The sequence below is a fragment of the Carassius gibelio genome, chromosome A2, assembly GCF_023724105.1.
Source record: "Carassius gibelio isolate Cgi1373 ecotype wild population from Czech Republic chromosome A2, carGib1.2-hapl.c, whole genome shotgun sequence".
NCBI lineage: Eukaryota > Metazoa > Chordata > Actinopteri > Cypriniformes > Cyprinidae > Carassius > Carassius gibelio.
The window spans coordinates 3,838,373-3,852,137 of NC_068372.1; the positions used below are offsets into that span (position 1 = coordinate 3,838,373).

Here is a 13,765-nt window from a genome sequence, read left to right on the forward strand (position 1 = left end):
CCTGGTGTTTTACCTGTATTTTATATTTCACATTGCGTTGTGTTTTTGGGTTTAATGGAAATGATTGTAAAATTGAATAGACGATGTCCCGGTAAAGAGCACTGAGCATATTTTACACATTTATTTCTTACACTGCAGCTAAACGTTGTAATCCATCCACAATCAATTTCAGCTTTGTCCCATGCTTTGCTAAAGGAATGGTGTAAAACACAACCATTTTTGGTTCATTGTGAAACAGTGGGAGCCACTAAAGTTTGCATATTTAAGATAATAAAGATGAGAGGAGCCCGTGAGGAGATGATGGTGACCTCACCCTCCAGGGTCATGCTGGGGTCAGTGGTGACGCTCCTCTGGTTGCTCATGCGTCTGCGGATGTCTGCGTTCTGGTCCATCAGCATCATGGTCATCTGCTTCCACGGAGCAGGCCAGAGCAGACCGTCCTCCAGCGCTCCGACTCCTGATGTCAGGTGAGCGTACGCTCCCAGCTCTCCCGGGGATCCCGCTGATCCGTTGGGATACAGGCCCATCTGGAAGCTGTAGCCGTCTTTAGATGTGAAGCGTGGGCTGTATATGGCGGCACCCATCGGTGTGTTCTCCAGGACGCTCCTGAAGTCCTCGATCCTCCACACGTGTTCAGGACAGCTGGTCTCTGAGAGGTTGATGTCGTCCAGCGAGAGTCCGCCGGCGTTCCCGCTCCCTTTGATTCCTTCAAAAACCACTCGGAACTTTCTGGAGACGTTCAGGCTGACGTGATGGAGCTGCCACTGGTCACCAGGAGGAGCTTTCAGATCAAAACAGACTCGTTGATATCTGATATATTATCATATAGCAGTCACCTTTTTAAGAAAGTCTGATATTCATTAATCCAAAAACTGATGGTGTGTCCCTCAAACACTCTGTAGATCAACACCCGTACCTTTAACCTCGTGGATGAGCCGCAGGATCCCGTCTGGGTTTGTCGTGTCGTACTCTCGTGTCCAGATCCTCAGCCGGTCATTAGTGTGACCGCTGTTATAGAGGAAGAACTGCAGACACTGGAATCCCCGTCTGGGATAGAGAACCCTGCTCTCCAGCAGAGCCCTGTTCCCCTGCGGCCCGCTCGCTGTGCTGAAGTGCATGAAGTAACCCTTTCCTGAAGACAGAGTCGATAGCCAATGTTTAATCCAATTTATAGACACAAAACAACATTGGTGCATTCGAGTCCACCAGAGACGTTCATATTCACAAGTTGGGAAGTCGTAATTATGACATCAGGTGCGTCCAGATCTTATTAGTCGAGGAAAATGGCAGTCTATCTTTACTAAATAACATTTTTTTTTAAATTGTAACTCTAAAATCTAAAAATATCTACCAAATAATGAACAAAAAATATGCATCAGATGTGTTACATATATATTCTGTGGTAAATGTACAATACTGTGTTGTTTTGTATACGTGACTTAAATTGCAAATGGAAAAAGAAAAAGTGCTGTTTTCTGTTTGTTTGAAGTGAATGAAAACTAAAAGGACTAAAAACACCATAACAGAATTAGAAAAGTATATATGATGGTGTGTGTGTGTGTGTGTATGCATCAATAACACCACAATAATGTTTTAAATGACACGAGTGTGAGTAAATTATGACAGGAACTTCATTTTTTCACTCAAACAGAAAGGATGTAACTTTATAAACGCTGAAACTCCAGGACACTTGCCGTCACAGCGTCCCATGTTGGTGTAGTCGGTGTCTGGTCCTCCTGCGGCTTTGGAAACACGCTGCCAGTTTGTGTTGTCTTCATTCCCACGGCTCTGGATCATTCCACAGATGTTCTCCGACTCAAAGTCACAGGAGTCCAGAAATGTCGAGGAGCTGGCTGTGAAATAACCACACTTTAAACACTCACACACTCTTCTGTATGATGAGATAGTCAATGCACTCAACCAATGCTGACTCGTTATCATTAAGAAAGCCCCTCCCACTAAATTAGAATCCAATCAAATCCCCAGCCCTGACTGTGGCATGAACGAAACATCACATCTGAATTGGTCAAGTGTTTTGGGAATATGTAGAGGGTGTGTAAGAGCTTCACAGCAGTTGTAGAGTCGGTTGAGTTTGAGCAGGTCGCTGTCGCTGAACTCCATGCGCTGACCAATCACGTCGCTGAAGGCCGGGATCCTGGGGACGATGGTGGGCTCCGAGCCCTTCTGGAAGGCTTTCTTGCTGTAATGCATCATGGATCCGTAGTCGTAGGGAACGTTCAGGGCACTGGATGTGCTGTCGTTGTATTTGTTGAAGTTATGCTCCTTGCCTGTGAAATGAATGTGAACAAGTCATAAAAACATCACAATAATCCACAGCACTCCAGTCCATCAGTGAACATCTGGAGAAGACAAAACCTGAAACACATCCAGCATTAAGATGATTTTATCAGACTCTCATTCTGACGGCACCCATTCACTGCAGAGCATCCACTGATGAGACACTGATGCAGTGCTACATTTCTACAAACCTGATGAAGACACAAACTCCTCCTGATCTGGGATGGACTGAGGATGAACACATTTTCTGCAGTTTCTCAGGTCTTTGTTCTTGTGTCAGAGTACCTTCAGTAATGCGGTCCCAGATGATGGAGACGTAGTCGTCTCGGTCGGAGCGTGACTGCTCGTGCCAGAAGCCTAACGCGTGGAGAAACTCATGCTCTATGGTGGCGATACGATCACATCCACCGCCGATGGACAGCCGCTGTTTGCCAACACGCCGGTTCCCCACCGATGAGAAGCATCTGCTCACACACACAGAGAGAGAGGGGGATTCTTTGTGTATTCACATATTTACCTGCACAACCAACCAATCATTGTGCAGCATCCCCACAGTATAAGCAGATGTGTCGCAGCTCACCCGTCGCCTTTAAACACAGAGATGTAGTTTTCTTCTCCACTCCAGGGTTTGAAGTCGATGCATGACTTCAGCCGATACTGTTCAAACGCCTTCAGGATCACACCTTTTGCATTAATATCTGTCCGTAGAGAATATGGTACGTTAGGGGTTAATCAGTCATGCACAGGATTTGACTAACAGCACAAAGTTACATGTTAAATATATATATATATATAGTTTCCGACTGAAGATACTCACCCAAATCATCCTCGAGGTAATAAGGAATCACTTTTGGCCATCTGTATTCATCTCCGATTATAGAGTTCCTCCCCAAACTCTGTGACAGAAACAGGACACGATTCGAGCGGATTCGACTGCTATCAACAGCACATCATCTCTTACCTCATCATGTACAATATCTCCCTCCAGAAGATCAAGAGCAGCCTCTGAGAGCGTGAAGAAGACAGAAATATCCTGATGAACCACACACACCTCATCAAACCTGTAAAGAGCCGCTGTGTAAAGAGCTCTCACCTTCATTGATATCAAACAGATCCTCTTTACCTCCGTCCACATTATATTCTGCAAAACCAGAGCGAACGCAGTCAGTCTCAGCGGTCACATGACTTTACACTTCATCTGTGTCTATCAAATACATCTACAGTGAAGAAGAGAGAGGAAGCAGCTTACCGATCACACGCCGTGCTGCCTGATGGACAGAATATGATCAGAGACTATAAACAAGCCCTTTCAGTTCACAATCAGATGAATAAATGCTCAATTTAAAACAGATGAGTTACTGAACTGCACAGAAACTGAAATACTCACCTCACATCTGCACTGACAGCTCAGGAGAAAGAAGAAATGTGTGAGGAACAGAAGCGCGTGTGCCGTGGCCCCGGGGCCCATGATCGATCTACAGAGCACAGGACACCTGACAGAAGAGCGTTCATCTGATATCAGCACTACACTGCTGTAAAAGATGCGTTAGACAAGGAAAGTGTCCAGCTGGCATGATGGAGCTGATAGGAGATAGATCAATGATTGACAGACCATCATCATCATCATCATCATCATCACCGCTTCACTATCACCACCGCACACTCATTCACACAACATTCACAGAGTTTCTGATGGAGAGATGTATCACAGAGGAACAACACACCTGAATAAAGTTCCTAAAGAGAACACAGCACTGCGAAGAGCGGCTGAGAAGAAGACGAAGAACTAGGAGGAAGATCTGAGATCCGACACGTGTCCTCATCTCTAATATCAGGTTCAGGCGATCAGTGCCAGAGAAGCAAACCAATCGCAGATTATAATTATAAATTATAGCCCATTAATGATTACAGATGACAAGAGAACTGGAGTTAAAAACATAATCATATACTAGCGCATGCATCTTTGATTACTAGCTCATGAGAAAATATTTCCTCATCTTTGTTCTCAACATCACGAAGTGCGATATGCCAAATGAACTGCAGAGAGTTTGTGAGGAGATGATTAAATAAATCCTAAAAATATGAACATGCACTAAGTGTGTAATCTCTATTTTCTGTGACTTCCTAAATGTATTAAAGGAGTTTTTAGAAAGGAAGATTTAAGAGAGAAAAATATTTAGAGTAAATCTATAGCTTATGAACCATTGACTGCCCTTGTGTAAATATTATATAATCTATAAAAAAGTAACTGTAATCGGTGTATAATTATGTTCAAATGTAATCTGATCTAATGAGAATATAATATAATTTTTGTGATCTAATCTAGAACAAGTGTAATCATCTCTGCAGTGCAGAAGATCACCTTGAGACGGAGAAGCAAAGTCCTTCTGATGTGCTCTTAAAGAGATAAAGCTCCTAAAACATGTTAATATATAAACAGACATCATCTTCATCTTCAGATAAGAAGACTACACTAACTCTACACTATCAGATGACTGAACTATTCTTCATCACGGAGACGAGTCCAGTCTCACAGCTTCTTCCTGACCAGATGATAAACACAATAACTAGATATAACTCAAAAATACAGACAAACCAAAGCTTTGACTATTACAGAACAGCACAGAGAGCTGCGACCTCCTCCATACAATCACCGGTGACTGCCTCGACAACAATAATAAAGGATAAATTAATAATATAGTGAGCAAACAGCAAAACCAAACAGATGCACACTGGTGATAATGAGATAATATTCAGCTCTCTCTCATGCACAGCATCCTGCACTTGATATAGAAGTATTCAGTTCAGTTTTAGTTAAAACACATGATTAAAATGTAGTTTAGAATCAAACTATACTGTATAATAGTCAGCAGCTAGAGTCTGATACTGTACCAGTGTGATGATGATGATGATGATATAGAGACACTTCTGCTTTAGTTCAGACACCCCCACAGATGGGATATGACGATGATGATCTCTTTTTTTAAAAACAGAAAAAAATATATAATAATAAAAATAAAAAGTAAATGCAAAGAGTAAAAATAAACGATCCTCTGAATCCTGGCAATGCTGCAGAAGTGTGTTCTGTTATTTCAGTTCTAAAAAAACAACTTAAAACAAAGAACGTTTGAGTATTGTTTATCTTCTTGATTTCTCAGAAACATTACAAATCCTGCTCTAAATCTGGAGATCTGGAGAATTACTTTAGCATATATATTCTTCAACAGATAAGAGTGCAAACCATCTCCAGGAGAAAATAACTCACTGATATAGAAACAGAATGATTTCAACTCATTTACTGTAACATAAATAATAATTTATGATTAAAGTGTGCACATATCATTCTGAGCCTTTATTGTGTTGTATTGTGTCATACTACACTGTTTAATGTTAATGTGACAGATTTTTATACTACATTTCCATATTAGATATTCTAATACTGTTTACGTTCTACAGGTTGATATTACAGACTGATTATTACCTAGCCTTGAATAAATCATCAACCATAAAGATCAGCAGACTCAGAGAATGAAGAGCACGTCCTAAAATAGGGTTTTATTAAATACAGAACTGAGATACCTTTACATTTATCTTGATTCAAACAGAGGTAAACCTGTTCAGATGCTGGACATCACAGACGCTTTTGGCTGAAACAGAGATCATGAAACTGGTTCTGACAAAAATAATATGATTCAGTGACTCACTCATAAAGATTGCACTCGTTTCATTACTGGATGAATCAGTGTTTTTGAATGAATCTCTTGAATGAATCATTCAATGACTCACTTAAAGACTTCACTTGTTTCATTTCCAGAGGAATCTTTTTTTTTTATAAATCTCTTGAATTAATCATTCGGTGACTCACTCATAAAGTCTTCACTTGCTTGATTACTGGAAGAAATCAGTTTTATAAACGATCCTCTATACACAACGATGAACTCATTTTTCACTCGTCTCCATCTACTGGAGTACCACTGTAATCCACACAATCTTTATTTGCTGTATGGACTGAAATCAGTGTTTGTATCCACACTCTAATCTCTCGTATCTCAGTAGTGTCAGAGACAGGAATGATGAGTCTGTGTGCTGTAGGTGCTCAGTGTAGACAGCACGGGACAGGGCTTCTTCCGGTGGTTCTGCAGGTCGCTGGACTGAGTGAATCTCCTCCCGCAGGCGGTGCAGGGGTAGGGTCTCTCTCCGGTGTGCACACGCTCGTGTCTCCGCAGCGCTCCCGAGTGAGTGAAGCTCTTCCCGCAGTGTGAGCAGGTGTAGGGTCTCTCTCCGCTGTGGATCTTCTGGTGCTGCTTCAGAGCGCTGGATCTGGTGAAGGTGTCTCCGCACTCGAAGCAGATGTGCGCTCGCTCGCCCGTGTGGATCTTCTGGTGATCGTTGAAACAGCCCAGGCGCAGGAAGCCCTTCCCGCACACGGCGCACACGTACGGCTTCTCGTCGGTGTGGATCTTCAGGTGGGCCTTCAGGTTGGACGCCAGGATGAAGTTCTTCCCGCACTGCTCACAGCTGAAGGCCCGTTCTCCCGAGTGCGAGCGCTGGTGGTCTTTGAGGTTGGTGGCACACTTGAAGCTCTTCCCGCACTGGGTGCAAGCGTACGGTCTCTCTCCGGTGTGGATGCGCACGTGCCGCTTCAGGTGTCCTCGACAGGTGAAGCTCTTCGGACAGTGCGGGCAGCTGAAGGGCTTGACTCCCGAGTGGATCTTCACGTGTTCGTTGAAGTGTCCTCTGTGTGTGAAACTCTTCCCACACTCGGGGCAGACGAACGCATTACTGGCTTCCTGCGAGACGGTCTTCTTCAGTTCTGAGCGACTGAAATGAGAAGTGACTGATTTCTCTCCGGTTGTGAAGCCGTCCTGATTCAGATGTTTCTCCTCGGCGGCGTTCACTCGGCTCTCTTCCTTCTCCTGCATCAGCTCTAAAACACACGGAGAAACATCAATCCACAGAAGAGCAACAGATGTTCTACAAAGAGGTGATCAGTGCTGTATCTGTCCTCATATTATTTAACAACAAGCATGTAAAGATGTATTGAGATTGGCCTATAGGTGGCGTTATAGCTGCCATAACAGTTACTAAACCTCATATTTCTGTGCTTAATTACCTGGAACTGTCATAATGCTGTTTTTAATCACTGATGCGTCTTCTCCACCAGAACTCACCTGTCTGCTCTGCTTCTTCTTCTTCTCTCTCCATCTTCACAGTGATGTCATGCAGATCTCAGATCAGATCTCAGACGCGTTCACGGAGACGGAATCCCAGTTCACACACATCTATTACCTCAAATCGTTTTACACTTTTTCCTCAGATTTTGTGGTAATCCAGTACCATCACATCGTTTAAACGGAGCGCTTTTGTCGCTTTACATCGCTTCTCGGAGAAATAAATCCATCCTCCGCCGAGACGCGTTTCTTCTTCTCTGTTGTTTCCGGCGGATTCCCGCCCTCTACTGGATGGAGTTACAACACTGGTACATCAGCACGTTATTGCCTTTCTTTAGCTGTCTATGGTTATTGCAAGCATTTAAAACATATTTAAATATACGTCAACAAATGCGTGTTTTCATACAGACTTTTATTTCGCGGTGGGCGTGTGACGTCACCCAGTTCACCCAGAAATAAAACTTATGTCACCATCATCTTGTTCCAAAAATGTGTGCTTTGAATTTCTTTCAGGTGCTGAAAATAACATAAACAAAAGAAGAAATGTTGGAAGCCAAACAGCCATCGACTTCCTTGGAATTTTCCAATTGTCAACTCTTTGGTTCCCGGGATTCTTTTGATTATTGTCTTTTGTGTTCAGCAGAGGAAAGAAACACATAAAGGTTGGACAGAAATTATAACAACATGTAATTTTTTGGGTGAACTGCCCCTTTAACATTTGTACATAACCAACAGAAAATAAATCAGAAATAACATTTTCATAACAACCTTAGAACAATTGTGTTAGCTGGGATGCATCTAAATGATCATAATCAACCATAGCAAGTAGTTTAACATGTTTTAGGCCTGATAGAGGTGAAAGGAGAATATGAAGAAGTGAAACAGCATGAGGAACCACACGGAGAACAGTCTTGAACAGTATAGTCAATCACAAGAAACATCTCAGAGAACTGAACTGCTGTCAGTGTGGAAAGAGTTTCCCTCGTAAAGGACACCTGAAGATCCACACCATCATCCACCGGAGAGAAACCAGAGTACTAGAGCACTTTATACTTCCAGATCTTTCCTCTCCCTTTCTTATCTTTATTTATTTAGCAGACGTTTTTATCTAAATGAGGAATACAACATCCAGTTCATCTGAAAACAAGAACTCTAGCAGTGCCAGCTATTGGAAGGATTTAGAGAATAGTAAAAGCATAGAAGAAGAGATTTATTTCATGTAAACATCAGAGAGTGTTTTCCAGTGACAGATTATGCATGACTACACGGCAATCTTTACTTCCTCTCAGAAGTTTTCTACAGCACTTCATCATCTCATACGTTACTGATCTTTATTCCAAGTCAAACACACTGTACATTGTGATTCATTTATTTTCTTTTAGCAGGAAATTGTCTCTGATTTCATGAAGATTGTTCCAGGCTTTTGTGCAATTCCCTGCAAAAAAATAAAATAAAAATAACACATTAGAGGACTGATTTCTGTCATATCTTTGTAATTAAATTCTCTGAGATGCTCAGCAGTGAATGGGTGCCGTCAGAACATTTGGAGAAGACAGAAGATGAAACAAATCATGAGTCTATAATCCATAATAACACTTCCTCCAGTGAAAAAGTGTTCTGGTCTGAATCAGGAGAGAAATCTGCACAGATCAAGCAGCGTTTAAACAGATCTAAACTAATCTGTGAGAGACAACAGGAGGCGGCCCCAGTGACGTGTCCCTACCAACATCCCAAACTGTCCCTAGCAATTTTGTTAAAACAATTAAATATATGTATATTGTTCATATTACCTAAATTACAGTTTTATGTAAAACAGTGCGCTTTCAAGGAGTTCACCGGAGGAACGGTCCGAAACATTTCATATAGAAGTTCACTTCAGGATATAACAAAGTTGCATAGATGAGTTTGAAGTTTTGAAGGTGTTTCACAAAACAGAGCAAACGGAAAGAGAAAGCACAATCTATGGCTATTATTATCTCCCTAAATAAAGCAAACTGACAGAAAAAAATATATCGTCCAGACAAAGTCATGAACATTAACAATGATTTGGGACAAATATAATGTGATTTTATGGTAAATTATATATATATATATATATATATATATATATATATATATATATATATATATATATATATATATATATATATGTGTGTGTGTGTGTGTGTATATATATATATATATATATATATATATATATATATATATATATATATATATATATGATATAATATATATATTCATATATGTGTGTGTGTGTGTGTGTGTGTGTGTGTGTGTGTGTGTGTGTGTGTGTAAGTGGCACTCTGTGGTGATGCAGGATTTGGAACAGCAGACAAACTTTAACTTTTTTTAACATGTTGTTTAATACATCAAATGTTAGCTGAAATATCCACAAAATAGAAAAACAACACTGAAATAAGAGTGTGTGGTTCGCTCAGATGAAATGTTGTGCTATTACAGCAGAGTAATTTCTTTTCTTTTTTTAGAATGGGACCAGTTTGATTAATATTGAAATAAAGTGATGCAGTCTGATGCAGATGTTGCTGGTTCACAAAACAACAACTGTGTAATTATTGTCTGTTATATATACTTTAAAAACTGCTTAGGAGTTATGAATATGTCGGCAAACATAAGCTGTAATGGAAGACTTTAGGTGACATGAAGCTGTGATCAAAGGTCTAACACAACAGCGAAAATGACTGGGTATTCTGGTCGGGGCACTTTACTTTATGGAATGTTCCATTACTGTAAGAAAGCTGTGTTTAGATGTTAGTGTAGCTGTGTGAGGTCTGGTCTGCTACAGGTGGCGGCAGTGCTCGAGCTGCTCAGCGCAGAGATACCGTGACGTCATCAGGCCTGCGCCGGGGCTGCGGAGGATCGAGAGAGAGAGAGAGAGGATTCCAGCGACATCTATAGATTAATGTCGGATATAAAGCGTGATGATTCATGTGAGGTATATTGCTGCGTAATTCATGAAACGCATGCCTCCTCACGTGACAGATTAATATACTTCCCCATTGATATCGCGCAGAGAGACTTCCTAATATCTGCACACTTCTGTAAAGATGGAGTTTGTTAAAGAGGAGAGAGAAGCAGAAACATGCAGCGAGAAAGAGGAAGAACCCGAGGAGCAGAGAGGTGAGTGATGATTATTCATTCTTCATTAATAACAGAGTTCAAGGGACAAAGCTTGGACAGCCAAAATGCCATAAAATACGACAAATCTCAGTAAAAAAAATAAATAAATATATATATCTAATGAATTATACAATAAGCCGTTTAATAAATCTTATGAATCACGTCAGTTTGGGCTGAGAAATTAATCCCTCTAAAGATAATTTAATGTCTTTATTGTGTGAAATTACAAAAAGTAACTTTAGAAATAAATATTTTGATTCAACATAATTAGGTTTTTATTAAACACTGAAATATTAAATTGATTTGTTTTAGAAAATTAACTGGTTGATAATAGGGGCAGGTGCATTAAATGTGTTAATTATTTTAACATGTTATTTTTTACACGTTAAATTGACACTAGTTATTATAGTATAGTTACATATCACCTGATCACATCACCAGCACATTAAATATTCCTCTATTTGAGATTTGTGGTATTTTCGGCCTGCCATATTTGTTGCACTCATTGTTTTTGTCATTCATTTTAGACCTGACGGAAGAGAAAGGTGAAGGTGAAGAACCGAGTGAGGTGACGGAGAAGCAGCAGAGTCAGGAAAAGTCTTCTAGTTCCTCAGACTCTGAAGAGAACGTTTCACAAAAGAGAGCGGACGCTAAAGGCTCGTTCTCCTGCTCTCAGTGTGGAAAGAGCTTCACTCGTAAAGGACACCTGGAGGTTCACATGGTGATCCACACGGGAGAGAGACCATACACCTGTCCTCAGTGCGCCAAGAGCTTCACCTGCAAAGGAAGCCTGAAGGATCACTTCAAGATCCACACCGGAGAGAGACCTTTCAGCTGTCCTCAGTGCGGAAAGAGCTTCACAAACTCTGGAGGACTGAAGAGGCATGTTCGGATCCACACCGGAGAGAGACCGTTCACGTGCCGTCAGTGTGCGAAGAGCTTCCCGAGCTCAGGAGAGCTGAAGAGACACATACGGATTCACTCGCGAGAGAGACCTTACAGCTGCCCTCAGTGCGGAAAGAGCTACAAACAGAAGGAGGTTCTGAGGGAACACGCCAAAATCCACTCGGGAGAGAAGCCTTTCACGTGCATGCTGTGCAGGAAGAGCTTCACACAGCAGAGCACGCTCAAAGTTCACATGAAGGTCCATTCAGGAGAGAAGCTACACCAGTGTCCTGAATGCGGCAGGAGGTTTTCAGAGGCCTGCAATCTCAAAACTCACCTGCTCTCTCACACCGGAGAGAGACCCTTTCACTGTCAGCGCTGCGACAAGAAGTTTTTCCTGGCCGTGCACCTCAAAACACACATGAGGATCCACGAGGACGAGCGGCGATACGTGTGTTCATTCTGCGGGAAGAGCTTTCTGTGGCTGCACGGGTTTAAAGACCATCAGAAAACTCATATGGGCGAGAAACCCTACGAGTGTCAGGACTGTGGGAAGACCTTCGCTAGAGCCGCCGAGCTGAAAGTGCATGAACGGATCCACACCGGAGAGAAACCCTACAAGTGTTCCCACTGTGAGAAGAGCTTCACTCAGTCGTCAGGACTGAAAGTGCACGAGAGAGTCCACACCGGAGAGAAACCATACCTCTGTCCTTCCTGCGGGAAGACCTTCAGCCGATACGGGAGTCTGGGAAAACATTTAAAAAAGGCTTGTCCAAAGCTGAAGAAGTGAACTTGGATGGATTTTAACCCGGACAAATGACCATTTAGGACTTTCAAGGGAACTGCCACATTTCATATTAGTGACTAGCGTTTTATTTGCATGTGGTTGCATTAAACTCTAAAGACATCACTTACTTTTCTAATGTCTCTAAATGTATTTCTGTTGATCGTAGCTCATCCGTGCTGAAAGTGATTTCAGTGTACTGTAAAATCAATCAAGTGTGAATGTGTGCTAGTTAATGCTGGACTGGGTTACATTAATCATGTGAATAAATCACTTATAGACAGATAAACACATCAGCTGTGTAGTTCTAGTGCTTCTGACCGTGTATGAAATCATCAGCACGAGAAAGTCGCACCGAGAGAACACATCTACTTCTAGATACATTTTTGTAACATTTTATCTTATGTGATGAAACTGTTGATTGCTGTTTCAATCAAAGCATTATATGTTGTTGTTGGTGTATACCGAACCTGTTTTACAGTAACACTACGATCCAGATGTGTGTTAGTTTGGTGTTCACTCCTCCAGACGAGGTTCAGGTCTGAAGCTGAAGCAGAAACATCATCTGTCTGCTCATGTGTTTCCTCTCAGTCCTGTCGCTCATCTCCTCATGTCCTCTTTTAGATTCGTTTGTCTTTCCGTTCTGCTGTCAGTGGTTTGTGTTCATGAATGTCGCCCGCCTTCCAACCTTTGCTCTTAATTGTCTGTGTTAAAGTATCAGACCGTCACTTTATTAAAATGAAGAATATGAATTCCAGAAGTGTCTGTAAGCCTGATCTGTTGCAAACCAAACCTTGCTCTGGAGTTGACTGATGTGGGGATTCTCTTCAGGCTGTGAGGTATAATAACAGGAATTTAAAGCTGAGTTAGAAATGCATTGGTTGTTTGGTTTTTCCTTTAAATCTTTTTACACAATAATGACACTTTATAATAAAAGGGGTTGTGTGTGAGGCATCTCAGTACATGCTTAAATGATTGTTTTCCAGCAAGGGAACTGAGGACATCTGGACTGTTAACATTCTCCAGGAATAAGAGAGAGATTAAAATTATTAAGTGTTTCAGAAGATTTCTCATAATCATTATAAGTTTTTACTATCAAAGAGCATGTGTTCAGTTCTTTTATATTGTATATTTTTCAGTCTATCTAATCTTTTATTATTTGACTTTGTTGCACTAATTTGTTATTACAGATCAGGGCTATTGCTAGGATTGGAAGAAATAGCTTGCTTAGCCTTACAAACAAACATTAAATAAACAGTCTTGACTGTAACAACACATATATAAAATATATTAGGGATTATGGAAACTTTTGACGTGATTTAAGGATGTACGAGATGTTGAAGATTGTTCTGAGGTGATAATTTGAATAAATGCAATGTTTTAGAGTTTAATCTAGATCTGGTCACTTGACAGCTTGCAGTGGCTGCTCGAATGATATAAGAGATTAATTCATCAAACAGTTTAGAGACAGCTTTACCGATTATAA

At 41.2% G+C, this 13,765-nt stretch overlaps 3 protein-coding genes across 4 annotated transcripts in view; 1 reads left to right on the forward strand and 2 right to left on the reverse strand.

Annotated features, from left to right (window-relative positions):
- mep1bb (meprin A subunit beta b) overlaps positions 1–4,205 on the reverse strand; it is a 6,160-nt gene extending 1,955 nt beyond the window's left edge. The window contains exons 1-11 of the mRNA XM_052609272.1: positions 3,686–4,205; positions 3,548–3,566; positions 3,392–3,439; positions 3,260–3,303; positions 3,116–3,194; positions 2,879–2,996; positions 2,584–2,762; positions 2,070–2,288; positions 1,695–1,853; positions 917–1,132; positions 314–781 (exon numbers count right to left, since the gene is read on the reverse strand). Coding sequence (XP_052465232.1) covers positions 314–781; positions 917–1,132; positions 1,695–1,853; positions 2,070–2,288; positions 2,584–2,762; positions 2,879–2,996; positions 3,116–3,194; positions 3,260–3,303; positions 3,392–3,439; positions 3,548–3,566; positions 3,686–3,766 — 1,630 coding nt within the window. The 5' untranslated portion in view covers positions 3,767–4,205. The remainder of the gene's footprint in view (positions 1–313; positions 782–916; positions 1,133–1,694; positions 1,854–2,069; positions 2,289–2,583; positions 2,763–2,878; positions 2,997–3,115; positions 3,195–3,259; positions 3,304–3,391; positions 3,440–3,547; positions 3,567–3,685) is intronic.
- A 1,622-nt stretch (positions 4,206–5,827) lies between these two features.
- LOC128022235 (gastrula zinc finger protein XlCGF7.1) lies at positions 5,828–7,888 on the reverse strand. Of its 2 annotated transcripts, none has more exons than XM_052609595.1 (2): positions 7,412–7,888; positions 5,828–7,225 (listed from the first exon to the last, which is right to left on the reverse strand). In XM_052609595.1, the coding sequence occupies exons 1-2, from the start codon at positions 7,422–7,424 to the stop codon at positions 6,357–6,359; spliced, it is 882 nt and encodes a 293-aa protein (XP_052465555.1). In that variant the 5' UTR covers positions 7,425–7,888; the 3' UTR covers positions 5,828–6,356. The 2 variants fall into 2 exon arrangements, with proteins under 2 accessions (XP_052465555.1, XP_052465549.1); XM_052609589.1 differs by having other exon boundaries at positions 7,470–7,886.
- Positions 7,889–10,334: 2,446 nt separating this feature from the next.
- Positions 10,335–12,572, forward strand: LOC128022162 (gastrula zinc finger protein XlCGF57.1-like). Its single transcript, XM_052609456.1, has 2 exons — positions 10,335–10,610; positions 11,138–12,572. Exons 1-2 carry the CDS (start codon positions 10,538–10,540, stop codon positions 12,283–12,285), a joined length of 1,221 nt encoding a protein of 406 aa, XP_052465416.1. The 5' UTR covers positions 10,335–10,537; the 3' UTR covers positions 12,286–12,572.
- Positions 12,573–13,765: the final 1,193 nt, after the last annotated feature.

What these genes read in the sequence shown, in the direction of transcription:
- LOC128022235 (XM_052609589.1), bottom strand. Translation starts at nt 7,503, where the DNA reads ATGGAGAGAGAAGAAGAAGAAGCAGAGCAGACAG. An exon ending in AGAAGAAGCAGAGCAGACAG is followed by an intron (nt 7,226 to 7,469) that starts GTGAGTTCTGGT and finishes CGTGTGTTTTAG; the next exon opens with AGCTGATGCAGGAGAAGGAA.
- LOC128022162 (XM_052609456.1), top strand. Translation starts at nt 10,538, where the DNA reads ATGGAGTTTGTTAAAGAGGAGAGAGAAGCAGAAACATGCAGCGAGAAA. An exon ending in AGAACCCGAGGAGCAGAGAG is followed by an intron (nt 10,611 to 11,137) that starts GTGAGTGATGAT and finishes CATTCATTTTAG; the next exon opens with ACCTGACGGAAGAGAAAGGT.